This window comes from Myotis davidii, unplaced genomic scaffold, assembly GCF_000327345.1.
Source record: "Myotis davidii unplaced genomic scaffold, ASM32734v1 scaffold540, whole genome shotgun sequence".
In the NCBI taxonomy this organism is placed as follows: domain Eukaryota; kingdom Metazoa; phylum Chordata; class Mammalia; order Chiroptera; family Vespertilionidae; genus Myotis; species Myotis davidii.
Window position 1 is genome coordinate 786,420 of NW_006292916.1, and position 15,336 is coordinate 801,755.

At 52.3% G+C, this 15,336-nt stretch overlaps 1 protein-coding gene across 1 annotated transcript in view; it reads right to left on the reverse strand.

Annotated features, from left to right (window-relative positions):
* Window positions 1-660: 660 nt before the first annotated feature.
* The window catches only part of PXDC1 (PX domain containing 1), a gene marked incomplete at its 5' end in the record, with an annotated part of 21,380 nt that continues 6,704 nt past the window's right edge, over window positions 661-15,336 (reverse strand). The window contains 4 exons of the mRNA XM_006766426.2: window positions 661-1,770; window positions 3,073-3,184; window positions 9,669-9,786; window positions 10,502-10,593. Coding sequence (XP_006766489.1) covers window positions 1,653-1,770; window positions 3,073-3,184; window positions 9,669-9,786; window positions 10,502-10,593 — 440 coding nt within the window. The remainder of the gene's footprint in view (window positions 1,771-3,072; window positions 3,185-9,668; window positions 9,787-10,501; window positions 10,594-15,336) is intronic.

Genomic DNA, 15,336 nt, shown 5'->3' on the forward strand with positions numbered 1-15,336 from the left:
TTGCTGCTCCTGAGAGTGTAAGGTGCGTCTCACAGCTCACTGTAATTCCAGAGCATGGGATCACACCTACCCACCCTGTTCACCAGGCAGCCTCGGTTTCCAGTGTGAGTGCCCCTTCAGCATACAGGCATTCCAGAAATATCCACTGGATGATACATGAGCAAATTGGTTTTTTGAGTCTTGGTGTGGGCATATGTTTTCACTTCTTTGGTGATAGATTCTAACCTTAACCGCTAAGCAACCAGCCCTATCCTTGGAGAGAAGTGAATTTTACCCTCAAGGGAAGAAAGGCAACTGGTCAACCCCCATCAGCCACCTAACAGCCCCCTGAAAGGAGGGTGCAGTAAACTGAGCACAGCTGGAAGGCAGAAGGGAGATCCCGCGTGTGCAGCTGGGCCACAGAACAGGTTTCCTGGGCCACAGAACACGTTCCAACGAGGAACACGGAGAAGAGGAAAACCCTCCACGACCAACCAAACACCTTGCTCAAACGACGAGGGGCGGGGCTCAGGACCAGCCTGAGGGCAGGGTTTGGCTTCCACCCCTCCCCGGAGGGAATACGAGGAGGCATACCTTCATACACAAACACGACATCCAGAAAAGGAGAGTAATATATTTTATTTCATTAAAATAGATTTAAAAACAGACTGTGTAAAATAATTAGGATTTTCAATAATTTATTATTTACATTAGCAGATGTTGGTCCTTAGTAGACACTGAAGAAATAAAGAAGATAAGCACGCAGACCCCAGACCCTCCCTGAGGGCAGAGGAAAACGGGCAAGCCGAGTGCGTGGCTTTCCTCTCACTCTCTCCCCTCACGTTACTATGGCAGTTCCATCGTGGAGAGCTAGTAACCAGGAGACAAACCTCGGGGCCCAGGTGGCCACAGCACTGTGACCCTGAAGAGATGCTGGCAGGCAAGGCAAGGTTCTCTTCCTGTTGAGCAGCATCACTAACTCAGCCCCAACTCATAAGCACCCCATGATCAATGGTCCCCCGTTCCTGTCCCCATCCACAGTTCCCCTTCGGTAAACACCCACTGTGGCTGACACAAAGCCAGCCCTCAGTTTCCAGACAAAAGGTGAAAAACAAATGGAAGCCACACACCCAGCTTCGCAGGAAAAGGCTGGTTACTTAATATGCCCTGCCTGTGTCGCCCAGAACTTGGGACTCAACAGGATCTCACGTGGGTTGTTCTGTGTGCTTGTGCTGGGGATGGCAGGAGGGAGGGGCGCCTGGCCCTGGGCCCCTGCACCAGGAGGAGGCTCCTTCCAGGAAGCAGTCACAGGCAAGGAGGAACCCAGCAAGGCCCTGGGTGGCCCCCTGGCATCGTGATGTCTTGCAGGCACTTGTGGCTCCTCCACACGGGGAGCGAGCGAGTCCTAGGAATGCAGAAACAGGCCGGGGGTGTGCAGTGGGAGAGGGCCTTCCTCAGCAGCAGGCGTCGGGGACTCCGGGCCTGACTCCTGGCTGTTGGAGATCGTGGGGTCGGTGCTAACCCCAGAAACCCCACTACTCCACTCACCACAGAACACCAGGTCTCGGTGCGGGCCTGGCAGCAGAGCCGTGCTCAGTCAGTGCAGGCATGGGGGCCTGGTGGGACAGGGCCCACTGAACAGCAGCTGAGGGCTGAGGAGGGCCCATGATGACTCAGTCCAAAATGTCCGTCTCAAAGGGGACCAGGTGGTAATAGGACAGGTTGGTGTCATAAGCTGCTGGGTCATCGCCGTCCTCCGGCTCGGAGGTGAACTCACTGCCATTCTCAAACCTGAAACAGGAAGGACAAAGGTGAGGGCTGTGGCTGGCTCACCCCCAGCGCCACCCAGACGGTGAGAGTACAGCAGGTCACTGCAGGAGGGCACTTAGGATCGATGTCAAACCGTGGAGGGCTTTCCACTATGCCAGCCCCGCATTACGGCATGAACTAACACGCCCTCCATACACACACAGCAGGTACCGTGCCGTGTGTGGCAGGGCTGGGTGTGCAAAGGGACAGCAGCATTTTACAGGAGGGACCCCTCGGCCTCGCCAGCATTTCATGACACCACAGTGAAGGGTTCTTGCGCCACCTACTTGAGCGACATCTGAGACACTAAGAAAGAGCCCGTCCATGGGTCTGACAGGGCTTCCCCGACCCGGGGCTGTCACTCTTCGGGTCACACTGTGTCCTGCAGTCCTCGCCTGGGCGTCTCAGCATGAATCTGCCCTAGTCCATGTTTGTTTGCAGTGGAGTGGATGGGCCAGGGCCTGGCATGCTGAGCAGCTCCTCTGCCCACAGGGAGACTGCACACCCAGCGCTGCCTCGGGGCTCCTGAGCCAGGAGTGCCACCCTTGGGACCTGAGGTCTGCACAGTGGAAGCTGGAGAACACAGTGGTCCTGCTTTAAAGATTCAGAGGCGCCAGGAGAGGCTAAATCATTTCCTGACACCCACACAACCCTTATTGTGCTGACAGTCCACAGAAGCCACACTATGAATCCCTGAAGCTGCTGTCTGATAATTCCCGAGGAGAAGGCGGCTGTGCCTCACGGGGGCCCAGTGCCAGCTTCCCCGGGGCACTCACGGCCAAAGTTCTGCTAAAAGAGAGGAAGAACGGGGAAGTGGTGTTTCTGGCTGTCCCACCTTCACCAGTCACTCATCCTCCCCCTCCTCAGGGCAGCCCCCGGGCCAGGCCCCGGCACCCAGGCGTCTGGAGAATGTCTAGCCCTGCAACGTGAGGCCGAGGTGCAGGTGCCGCTTTGCCCCATCCCAGGAGACCAGGCCTGGCACCAAGGAGGCTCTGGGCCCTGTGCCCCCTCAGGGCCCAGCACAGACCAGACCCTGAAGCTTGGCCACTTAGCCAGCCATTAGGGCGAAGGAACTGTGTCCCCACAGGTTTATGACCACGGTCTTATGTCCTCTAGAAAAGGCAAACTCTCTAAATAAGTGTCCAAATACAGGCAGGATGGCTTGGTGTTTGTGGCCACGGGTAGTTCCTGCCTATAGAGCTCCGCACGGGGTGAACCCAGTCCGCCCTAGCCACCCGCTCCAGGATCCCATCTGTGAAATGACATGCAGACCAGCGTACTCACAAATGCTCTGCGGGATCCACACCCAGGTGCTGCTCTTTCCCGTTGGGTACACTGTGGTCGATAACGATAGTTTCCGTATTTGCTAAACAAAACCCGTTGGACCGCATGATCTCTGAAAATGAAAGCAACAGGTAAATATTCAGGTCGGGTCGGGTTTTGAAATTTTAAAGTTTGGGGCTTACACCAATCTGCAGACTCCCCCCTCCACCTGCTGCCCTGTCTCCCCCACACTTTAGGGGAACACTCTGCACCCACAGGTGTAGCTGGAGCCAACCCTGGAGTCCTGCATACGATTCAGGGGCTGGCGCAGCCTTCACGGGAGCCATACCTGCCGGCCTGTGCAAGCGGGAGGCGCCTCTCTCCCCCGGGAATGTCTGAGCTCTCTCCCAGGCACCCTCCCCATGCGTTTGAAGCTGGGGCAGAAGGAGCATTGAGCCCACATCTGTCAGTCTGGTTTGAGTCCTGGTCTCGTCCGCGGCACACTGCACGGCTCTGCAGGGCTCTAAGCTCCCATCTGTCAGGCAGGACAGCACCTTCGGGCCCCCCACCCCCACCCCCGGGGGCTGCCACATGGATCAAATGAGATCAGTGTGTGTCTTAAACCAAATGGGCAACTTCACTTTTCACTTTCTCTCATTCTGCCATGTAAATTGACTTTTTACTAACAAGCACAAACTTTGATAATGTAAAAAGGCCCACAAAGAAAAAGTCTTCATATGTCTTGTTGGCTCTGTGGTGTTAGCTTTCTGAGGGCACAGGACTTGGCCTGTCAGGCACTGGAAGTGGTGGAATGGCGGTGCCTGAGGGTGTGGTAGCTGTTACAGCACCACTGGGGCTCAGACCAGCCGGGGGTTCTATGATCTGGGGACTCAGTACCCTCAACTGGAAAGTTCCTGGTGCATTCTCAAAGGGTTTTCCAAAGGATTACCATCTTCCCAGTCAGGGCCTCACACACAGACACACAGCTCCAAATGGCCCCCCTCCCCTGGCAGCGGGGGCACCCAGCTCACTGGGCACCCGGCGCATTGTTGTTTGGGAGATTTATTTTTTCTTACATCTGACCATAACTTAGATTGTTTTATTCCCACGCATGGATTTGCTTTTTATAAGTGGATGCTTATTTTTAATCTTTCTAGGTATTTGGTTTTCAATTTGTTAAATTTCTCTCCATATGAAGAGAATTAGGGAAACTATACAAAAATGAAGAAAAATGTAAGGTTTCCTCCTCATCCCTACAGGATTAAAATGACAACTCGTTGTGCAGATTTGCCAAGTAATTAGTTGCTAAAATTCCCACATGGCTTTCTGGAGAGGTGACAGCTCAAATTTCACAGGTTTTCCCAACATCAGCTCAGCCAGTCCCACTCCCAGTGACGTTAGGTGGGGCCCAGCAGAGCTGCCACCTTCCCTGCATGAGAACCAGCGAGAGAGCCTGCAAGTCCTGAGGAGGAGCGAAGACCAACAGACATGGGCGCTGGGAACCTCCAGGGTCAATTCCCTTCAGAGGTGTGAGAAGGTGCAAGAAGATGTTTACCGGAGTCTGAGTGACTCTGAAGATGACTAACTCTTAACCAGAAAGACTAAGATTCCCTCCCCTCTCAATTTCAAACATATGGGAGCCCTAATGAAAACAATAAAAAACAAACACTTTCTTTAGCTGCTTTCATTAAGTTTGTCCCAAATCTGTCTCTCCCAAGAAGCACAGAAGACCTCAGAGTGACGTCAGCACAGTCAACAGATGGCCCCAGCACCTTTCTGCACCCCACCCCAGCCAAGGGGGTTGGGGGGAACCTTACAAGTGAAAACAAACGTCAGTGCCTCAAACATTTCTGAACATTCCGAGGAAATACCTTGTAGAGGAACTTCCTAATCTTTCTTGTTGTTGTGTTTTGTTGTTGTTGTTAATCCTCACCCGAGGATATTTTTCCATTGACTTTTTAGGGAGAGTGGAAGAGAGAGGGTGAGACAGAAACATCGATGTGAGAAAAACACATTGGGTTGCCTCCTACACAAGTCCCGACCAGGGCCCAGGCTGGGGAGGAGCCTGCAACCGAGGTACATGCTCTTGACTGGAATCAAACCCGGGACCCTTTTGTCCGCAGGCTGATGCTCTATCCACTGAGCCAAATCGGCTAGGGCTTCCTAATTTTTCTTAAATGTGAAACTTGAAGCTCTAAAAAATGGAATCTTGACCAGCCCCCTCAAAATAGACATGTAGCAAACCATTCCTTAGCTGCCTGTGCTCAGCCTTTGTGCATAGGAATGTATGTGGTTTAATTATTCACAAGGCCACCTGGGCGCTTGAGGAAACTCCAGTTCTGTTACTTTTGCCTGGGGAGCAGGTTACTTCTTGCTCAGTCAGTTTCTTCTTCTGTAAAATGGGAACAACAGTATCCACCCCAAAGGGCACAAGTACAGATTAAATGAGGTGGCATTTGTAAAGACAGAATAAGCACCTGGTGCTTGAGGAATGGTAGTTATTACTGTGGTTGCTAATGTCTTCATATATTCTGTGTCATGCAAATAAAAAGAAACAAAAGCAGTGTTGTGACTTCAGAAAAATTACAGCATTTTAATTTCTTAGAAGTCAGCTTAATACCTATAGTAAAAAAAATCACTGGCCAATTTAATCACATACATGACTGATTCTATGGAATGGTGCATTCTCGAGCTACATTTTTTCACGTCAAGTAGAGTCTTGCTTTGTCATTTTTTATTTTTGTCAACATTTTTTAGCTAATTTTAGAATTATAAAAAAGTTGTGAAACCAGTACAGAGTTCTCACATATCCCTCACCAGCTTCTCCTAACGTTGACCTTTTACGTAACTATGGTAGGATTACCAACCGCAGGGAATTACCAACCGTGGCACAGGTCTGTTGACGGAGCATCTCCCTCCCTTGAGTTTGACCAGCCTTTTGTGGTTTCAGACCCAATGCAGGACTCCTTGCTGCATTAAGCGGTTGTGTCCTCATCTCCTATGACCTCTGGCAGTTCCTCAGTAAATTCTCATTTCTGATGACTGGGACACTTTTGAAGAGACTGGTGAGTTATTTTACCGACGTCCCTCAAAGTGTCTGATGCTTCCATGAGCTCTGACCACAGTGTTCGCTCTAGCAGGAGCCCTGGGGGTGTGATGTCACTGGCTGCACTCCTGGGATGTGGGCCTGGATCACCTGGGTAAGGAGGCTTCTGCCAGTTTCCCCAAAGAGCACTGGGTGTGTGATGTCACTGGCTGCACTCCTGGGATGTGGGCCTGGATCACCTGGGTAAGGAGGCTTCTGCCAGTTTCCCCAAAGGTTACTATATTTCCCTGTGGTTAAGAAATGCCTTTAGGGAGATGCATCCAGATTCTGCAAATCCTATTTCTCCTGAAACTTTTGCCACTAATCTTAGCAGCTATTAATGGATCTTTTCTGCAGTAATTACTACTGTGGTAATGATTTTTCTTTTTTTAACTGCAGCCATGGTTTCCAGCGCTCCATATGCTATCAGTCCTTCAGTTCATTAATTCACATATTCTATCTTTCTTATGTTTGATAGTAGTTAGATTAACATGGGTTGAGGACTGTTTGAGGCTGTACTGACCCAAAGCATCACCAGAGAATCCACTGCCCTTGTTGTGGGCCCAGGACTTGGCTCAGTTCTTGCATCACCAGGGCCTGGCGCCACCTAGTGGGGCCCGTGGCCACTGCACAATCTGAAAATGAGAGAGGAGGCTGTGCCTGCAGAGGCCTGATGCACCTAAGTCGCCAGTGTGAAGAACAGCCTCTCACAGCCAGCGAGGCCAGTGCCCGTTCCCAGGGCACCTCCTCCCTAAATGCCATGTCAATGGCATGAGAAGGCACTAGGAAATCTCCGGGGAGAGGAGGAGGAGGGGCTGGGTGAGTCGCAGCAAGTGAGGGCATTTTGCCGAATGAACGGAATTTAGCAGGACAGGAGTGGACGTGGAGGGGCAGACACAGCACGAGCGAAGCCCAGCCAGGAAGCAGCGGAGGGTCTGCAGCAGAGGGTGCTGTGGTGACAAAATCAGAAAGCTGGAGCCAGCCAGACTCTGACATGTCTAGAATGACTGGGGGGCTTGGGTTTTATTGTGGATGCCAGGTTCTGAGAAATTACTGAGCTCAGGGAGCCAGAGTTGTGGGATGACCAGTCAGCATCCAGGCTATAAACCAGGGACAGGGTGAGGCTGACAGAGACACTTGTGGATGGATGTTCAGGCCTGGGGGACCCCCAAATGCAGCAACCCCAGAATAGGGGATGGAGACTGAAAGGCACCACTGGCAAACATGTGCACTCATTCTTCAAAGGGATGTCGGTGCCACCGCAAACCCCAGTTTCAGTGAAAAGTGTCTCCTAATTTACCACAGTGCCTTGTCTTCGTATATTTATCTCCTCGAGCAGTGAGCAATAAGCGTGCACCCCACCTCCGTGGAACACCCCCAGGCCGGCATACCTACACGCTAGTCTATGCTGGGAAGCTTCAAAGGGAGACTCCCAGACTTTGGGCTCCATTGATGAGGGCAGAAGAGGAGGACACCCCTTCTTGCCAGAGACTCGGCTCAGGAAGGGTTCTATTGGTGCTCCCAGCCTGCCACCTCGCGCACGGGTTCCTTGGACAGGCCCCTGGCTGGAGGATTTCGGGGACCGACGCGCAGTAGATGTTTACAAACTCCAGTTTTTGGAAGCCCCGTTTATTATGAAGTGTTTTGTGCAGAGCCAACACTGGGGGGTAGTGACTGCTTTGTCCCCAGGGCAGAGCATACCCCCCACCTGGGCTCCCAGCTGGCAGGAGGAGGTCAGCACCCTGCCTCCCTAGACCTGGACACCGTGTCCCTGGTCACCCACGCAAGGCCTCACTGAGGCTCACACACAGGGCAAGCCAAAACCTCTGTCCTCAGTCCTCTTGAAAAAGCAGGGAGAACATACTTAAAACATCAGCATGGGGCTCTACCGCCATCCCTTCATCTCAGTCCTCTCAACTCCTTAGGGCAGACGTGGCCTTCCATTTACCCGTCACTGTCACCGATAAGACAGGCCACTCAGAGGGCTGGGATGTTCCATGCGGTCGCACTCTGGGAGGTACTCAGAGGCAATGCCACACGGCCCAAGTCTGTCCTTCTCCACGTGGGGCCAACCTGAAGCACACCGGCTCTTGTACCAACACCGGCCCTGAAAGGACTGTGCTGCTCTTTGCTCTCCCACTTGCTCAACACAAAAGAACTGAAGCAGAGCAGGGACACCAGTGCTGGGACACCACCGCGTACTAAGGACAGAGCTTGCCCCGCTCTAGCGGGCAGCATGCAACCAGCAGGACTGGCTATCTGGTCCCGGAGCCCTCCGAGCCTCCAAGCCTGGAGCCCACAGACACCCACCAGGATAAACGACAGCCACCTTCACTCTACTACGAAGGAGGAGGGCTCTGACCCCTGCTCTCTTGCCACGAATACACAGGAAGCTGTATAGACATCAAAAGCAGCAGACAGACTAACCCAGGCTTCCCACTCATCCTCACACAGTCATACCTGGAACTACCTTCTCCATCCCAGGTTCCCAGACCTCACCCACCCTGCCCACTTCACCAACACACAATGAGGACTCTGGTTCCCGCTGTGGCACAGAACTCAACAAGGACACTTTTCCACCAGTGACATCCTCTGGGTTGGCCTCCTCGGTCTCCCCTTCACCACGACCACCAATTTCTTCTTAGGAGCTGGGTCTGGGCTCTTCTCCCCTCCCATCTACTTCCTCTAGAGGCTGCTCCTCCATTCCTCCTCTTCCTTCCTCCTCCAGAATCCCTCCTCTGCCTCCTACAGACCAGGATGCTCTGCAGGCCCTCAGGGTTAGCCTGCAGCCCGCTGCCTTCCCTCCCTTCCCACCTGGCAGACCCTGCAGGACTCCACGCAAACGCTACTTCTTAGGCCAAAACAAGTGGACTGCCTGTTGCCTGGGGAAGCCGGTGCCTGCCTGAGACCCTCAGCGGCCTTCACAGACAGCACTGCAGAAAGCAACAGTGTTCTAACGACACGGGCAACCAGAGCTTAGAAAGCCACCACGAAGGGTGAAGTCCGGGGCCCCCTTCCTTTCATGTGACTCCACAGGTGAGCTGGCCAGCGCTCTGCTCAGTGCACAACTACTTACAGCGGCCGACCTTGCCTCTTTTGCTAATGTTTTAATTTATCAATGCTAACAATACCTAGACGGCGTGTTCCCCTTTGGCCACGGCTGCCCAGACTAAGAACAATTCAATGCCACATTATGTGCACTATCTTTTTCAGCAAGCTAGACTCCTGGCTCCAGAAGGTTGCTTCAGAAATGCCTCACTGATGTTTTCATCATTATACTACTTCTTAAGCTCCAATTTATATGCCAAGTAACTCCCTTAGGACGGAGGGGGAGTGTGAACTCTGGGTCAGAAAACACACTGTTCATAGGGATCTGGTAGCAGCCTCTCACCCAAGATGCTCACCATCTGTTGGGCTGTCTTTCCAGAGCCCGGGGGGGGGGGGGGGGGGGGTGCAGCCATGCAGGCACCACACTGAAAAGCTCCTAGAAACCCCTGCGGCATTTCCCCCAGGCCTTCCCTGTAGCTCTTACCTGAAATTTTCACTGGACTTTGAAAGCTGGGTTGAATTTTATGCACACTGTCATTTTTTAGCACCTGATCCAGAGGAGATCTTTCAAAGAAGGTGAGCACGACTTCTGACCTAGAATACTGGGGAGAAATGGGTTAATTACTAAAATTAATCCTCTACAAGGTGGCCCCATCTAGTGCTACCCAGAGCTGTTCAGACAGCCCGCAGGACCGACCGTGCGGAAGAGGCTGAAATCGCTGACCTCGTTTATTTATGGACACATGGCTAAACAACAGGGCCCTGGGACAGGCAGGACGGGGTGACAGAAGCTGGCTAGCTTTTCTCAGTGCTGCATGGCCAGCGTTTCCCCACAGCTCCCTTCACTTCACAGTCAACTATGAGCGCCCACGGAGGAGGCAGGCAACAGCCTGCAGGAGTAAGGTGGTCGCCTGACCCAGGCGGTTCCTCATCACCGCAGCACCCAGGCCTGCAAGCTGCTTATCCGCCTGCCGCTGCTGAGGCCAACACTCCCTCGGGCTCCTCACGCCTCTTCTCAGACACCCTCAGCCAGACCAGGGGCTTCTGCATGGAAGCAGGAAAGCAAGGACCACTGTAGCGGAGGGCCCCTTCCCTTCCTACTCAACGCCTCTTTGGCCCCTGGCTCCCACCTGCCCAGGGAGGAAACAATGGAGCCACCGGAGCTCATCAAAGTCTTTCTTTCCCAGGTCGACCCACTGGCCTCCCTATGGCCTGACACTTCCAGGGAGGGCAGGTGGCCAGGGAGCCAGCAGGCCAGCTCTGTGGACGCTGCTGGGATGTGCCACCGTCCCGCCCAGCCGGACCTGACCCACTCACCTTACATGGCATGCTTATGATGGTCTTCAGCAACTTCTCCACCTCGTTGAGCCTGGTCTCTATGTCATGGGCGTCCTTTATGGCTACCAGTCCTACAGGGGAGACAGACATGCCTACAGTCAGAAAAACAGACCAGGAAATGTGCTCCCACATCAAATACAGACAACAGGCCTCCCACGATGAGGATGCCACCCCTGTGTCACCCTGCATGGGGGGGGGGGGGTGCATCTACTCAGCCTCATCCATGTACGTACAGCCCTCCTCTGAAGCCCTGTTCCACACCTCATGTGACGTTTCAAAGACCCAGTGAATGATCTGGGTGTATTTGGGGTGACACTACCGTCTGAAGCGAGAGGTCTGGCAGCCAGGGACAGTGAGTGAGGGGGGTAGGCAGGCATAAGCAGACAGACCCTCCAAGTGGTCTCTGAGGGGGCAGCAGGGATGGCTCCATAAACACCCTGGGCTCCACCGGAGCTCGGCGGGGCCCACTCACCGCCGCCTATGGTGGCTGCACCAGGGGAGGTGTCCTGGACACACCTGCTCCCACAACACAGCGCAAGGCGGACTCGCTCTGTGCTGCTGACCTGACCGCAGGACCCATCTGAATGGAGCCCATGGTTAGATAAGTCATTTAAATGCTGGCATTGGAAGGGAAATATCAGATTTCTACTCAGAGAGAACCAACGTGGCATGACTCACAGCACTTTCCAGGAATCAGTGTCTGACCTTGTTAGTTACCAGAAATACAGAGCGGCTGTGAGGAAGTGCAGTCTATTGCTTTGTAAATGCTATAGGTTACAGCATGGAGACTCAGGGTACACTTCTGTGTCCCCATGAACAGTGAGGAACACAAACCCGCCCATTACTGTTTCTGTACATCAGCTTCCTGAAGACGGGGGATATTTGATTCCCAAGGAAACATGCCTCTTCCCGCACATCCTGTGACCTAGGACCGTGGTCGGCAAACTGCGGCTCATGAGCCACATGCGGCTCTTTGGCCCCTTGAGTGTGGCTCCTCAACAAAATACCACGTGCAGGCGCGTGTACAGTGCGATTGAAACTTCGTGGCCCATGCGCAGACGTCGGTTTTTAGCCTGGGCGAGTCTATTTTGAAGAAGTACTGCTGATATTCGGCTCTTGACTAATGAGTTTGCCGACCACTGACCTAGGATGACTGCCCTGTGAGCTCTCACCAAAACACACGGCTGAAATCCCACAGCTGTTATCAATAATGAGTCTAAGTCAGCGGTTCTCAACCTGTGGGTTCCGACCCCTTTGGCGGTCGAACGATCCTTTCACAGGGGTCGCCTAAGACCATCCTGCATATCAGATATTTACATTACGATTCATAACAGTAGCAACATTACAGTTATGAAGTAGCAACGAAAATAATTTTATGGTTGGGTCTCAACATGAGGAACTGTATTTAAAGGGCCAGAAGGTTGAGAACCACTGGTCTAAGTTCTTTAGTAGAAGTTCTGGTTTCATTTTGTTTTACAGGAGGAAGGGTGCTTGTTGTTTTTAGGTAAATCGTTGACTGAGTCTAAGTGATAAAATTAACTTCTTATACTACATGATTGAAAGGAAGAGGCCTACAACATAGGGTCCCTGGAAAACCAGGAGCACCCCAGACATGGGCGAGGGCAACTCTGAAAGCCTGGTGACAGCAGGGGGATGCTCTACAGCTCAAATTGAGGCCAGGAATCACCCTCTCAACTTCCTGAAGCCCCTGCCCCTTGGGTGTAGGCGTCCCTGCTTGGTCCAGCCCACCCTGCCCAGCCTCACAGGCCCAGGCAGCCAGAGGTCAGCTGTCCAGGGAGCAGGATTCCCAGAGGCAGGCCGGTGGGTCATGGCTGGACCGCTGGGAAACCCCAGGCCCCTATCCACACAGCCTGGCACATCCGCCACAGCGCCCCAGCCATCCCCAGCAACAAGGACTGGCCACTGGCTGAGACTCCAAGCTCAAGACTCAGTCGGCCCCAGCACATCACCCGGCACACATTGCGGGAAGCAGGGACCAGAAGGGAGAAAATACCAAAGACAGACTCTCAGGATGCTTGTTCTCCAGGCCCTGAATTCCTGGGAATAGAATTTCAAACACACACATGCACACGCTTTGCACCAAAATGCTTTCATCTTCTACTTGCTACAGGGAAGTCTCGGGAGGGAAAGGGACCAAGCAAAATCCTCTGAAAGTTTTTTTAAAGAGACAAGTATGTCAATCATGCCCACAAGGTGCGTCATTACTCCAAGATGAGCAAAACCGTTACTGTACTTCAGCTTCTACTACAGCTGGACTACTCGCGTAATCAGCCGGGGCTCGGACACAGTACTGTGGGCATCTGCAGGAAGACCAGCCTCCTGCAGAGTGAGAGCATACAGCATTTTACACCCGCTTTACAAGTTAAGAGCATAACTTAATCTTAAGTCAGTACAGAAGTTTACAATTCTTGTATCTTTGCTTTAACACCATAATTTTGGTTACTTCTTTGCTTTAATTAATGTTCAACCTATGGTTGGTTTAATAACCTCTAAGGGTAAGACTTCATCAGATGAATACATTCTGCTCTATGATGATCTTTTAAGGTGGCCAGATGTAGCAAATAAAACACAGGATGCCTATTTAAATTTGAACTGCAGATAAACAATGAATAATGCACTAGTATGGATAGACTTCTACTAAAAATTGTTCATTATCTATCTGAAATTCAACCTTAACTGTATTTACCTGGAACCCTGTCTTCATGGTGACCCGTTTTCCAGAGGAAAGCGAGAAGCACGTGGTCAGGCCTCTGGAGACAGTCTCAGCGTCTTAACCCAGCGCACAGACCCTCCTCGGCCTGACCCAGCCCATCTTAGTGGCCCTGTGCCCTGTGAGTCCTCCACCCTCACACCATCCAAACACAGCCCCACCCTCACGCAGTGCTGCCTGCTGACCTGCCCACCCTCACGCAGCGCTGCCTGTTGCTGGGACAACCTGCCTGCTGACCTTCCACCACCTCCGGGTTCGTGTACGAGAAAATCTCTTCCAGCCCTAAGAGGAGGCATATGCCCTCTGTTCTGCACAGCCTTCGCCACATCAGAGGCTGGGAGACCTGGGCTCCCAGAGAATTCTCTCCTGACATCTGCAGAATTCACCACTCTGCACTGTACCTGCTCCTCCACCTGTGGTCTCCCCACACCTCTTGGTTATGAGACTGTGGTTCCAGGACTGGCCAGCAGGGGGTGACAGTACTCTGGAAGCCATGGAATTCAGTCCAGTGAGGACAGGAAGGGATAATCCACTACCAGTCATATTCAGATACTTCAATCAGGAAGCTGACTCAGTCCACTTCACAGCACCTGGGAGTTTTTCTAATTTCTGATAAAAACATAAACACTAATATAACCTCAACTGTTAAGATTTCACTCTACACAATTTGTGATGTGAAAATTTTATCCAGATTTAGCCCCAACCAATTAGAAATTTGAAACCAAAAGATTGATAGCACAATTATATATCCATTTCAGTGTGCCAATTCTACATACACTTGAGGGTTAAAGTCAGCCTAGAGCAGCCAGGGTGCCTTTTGCTTGTGAACCAGGTTAGCCTTGGAAACTGAGAACACAGTTTGTTTCTGTCGGTTTCGGGATCAGCTTCTTCATGCAAACACCTGATTTATTCTCGAAACCCAGACTGAACACGCTGACATCAGCACAATGACCCACCAGTGACCGCAAACACAAACAACCCAGATTCCTAATCTCAGAAACCTGGGTCCCAAGTCCCGTTTTCTTCAGGAAGTGGAGGCTTTGTGCGGAACACCTCAGATGGTCGCAGGCTTCCTCCACGGACAGACTCGGGAGACCGAACCTAACCTGAGCCTTCTGCTGCTAAAATTCTGGAAATAAAGACAGGCGTCTTCTCGGTCAGTTCGGAAGGAAGACCGTCTTTCTGAAGCACAGGAAGGGGTGTCCATTACCCAAAGGGCACAAGTCTCAGGGGAGACTCCACAATAGAGCCCAAGGAAGATTTTCGGTAACGTGACCTTTCAGCCAAGTCAAATAGTAAATTACATCTCCAGAGTTCCTTCTCCATGCACAAACGTGTCCATCACCACCCCGCACACAGGGCAGACCGTGTGGATGACACCAGGAACGCAGGGTCATCATGCGTGCTTAGGAGATGCATGTTCTTTAAAGGTTGAGCATAATACACATTTTGGAAACAAAACATCTTAAATTTTTTTGGAAAACATTATGGGCTTCCTTCCTAAGTACCTGTTTTCTAAATAGGTAGCCAACATTCAAGAAATGGAGGCTAAGATACGAGTTGGAGAACATAGCCACGTGGCTATATTTGCACACGTACACACCCCAGTGAGGGCCTTTCTCCCTGGGACCCGCGGCGCTCCCCTCTACGCCATCTCAGTGTCCTGTGCTCCCTCTGCGAGGTGTCATGCAGCGTTTACGAGAGGACTATCTGCCCCTCGCTGACACCTGCTGCACACCGCTGGGGGGGAAGGGAGGTGTTGGCTGGCTCACCCTCCCTGCCCGCTTCCCTTGCTCAGTGGTGTAGAGGAGGAGGCAGAAGAGGCAGCGACAAAGTTACTCTTTCTAAGGACCCAAGAAGGGCTGAGAGGAGATGCTCTTCCCTCCTCTGTGTCTTCCCACAACTGGCAGATGCTCCCTTGAGTGAATGTGGTTTTGTCATCTGAGAAAGTAAGTGTTTCCCTTAGAAGTACCAATCTTGCCCTAACCGGTTTGGCTCAGTGGATAGAGCGTGGCCTGCAGACTGAAGGGTCCCGGGTTCAGCCCCCGGACATGTACCTTGGCTGCGGGCACATCCCGGTGGG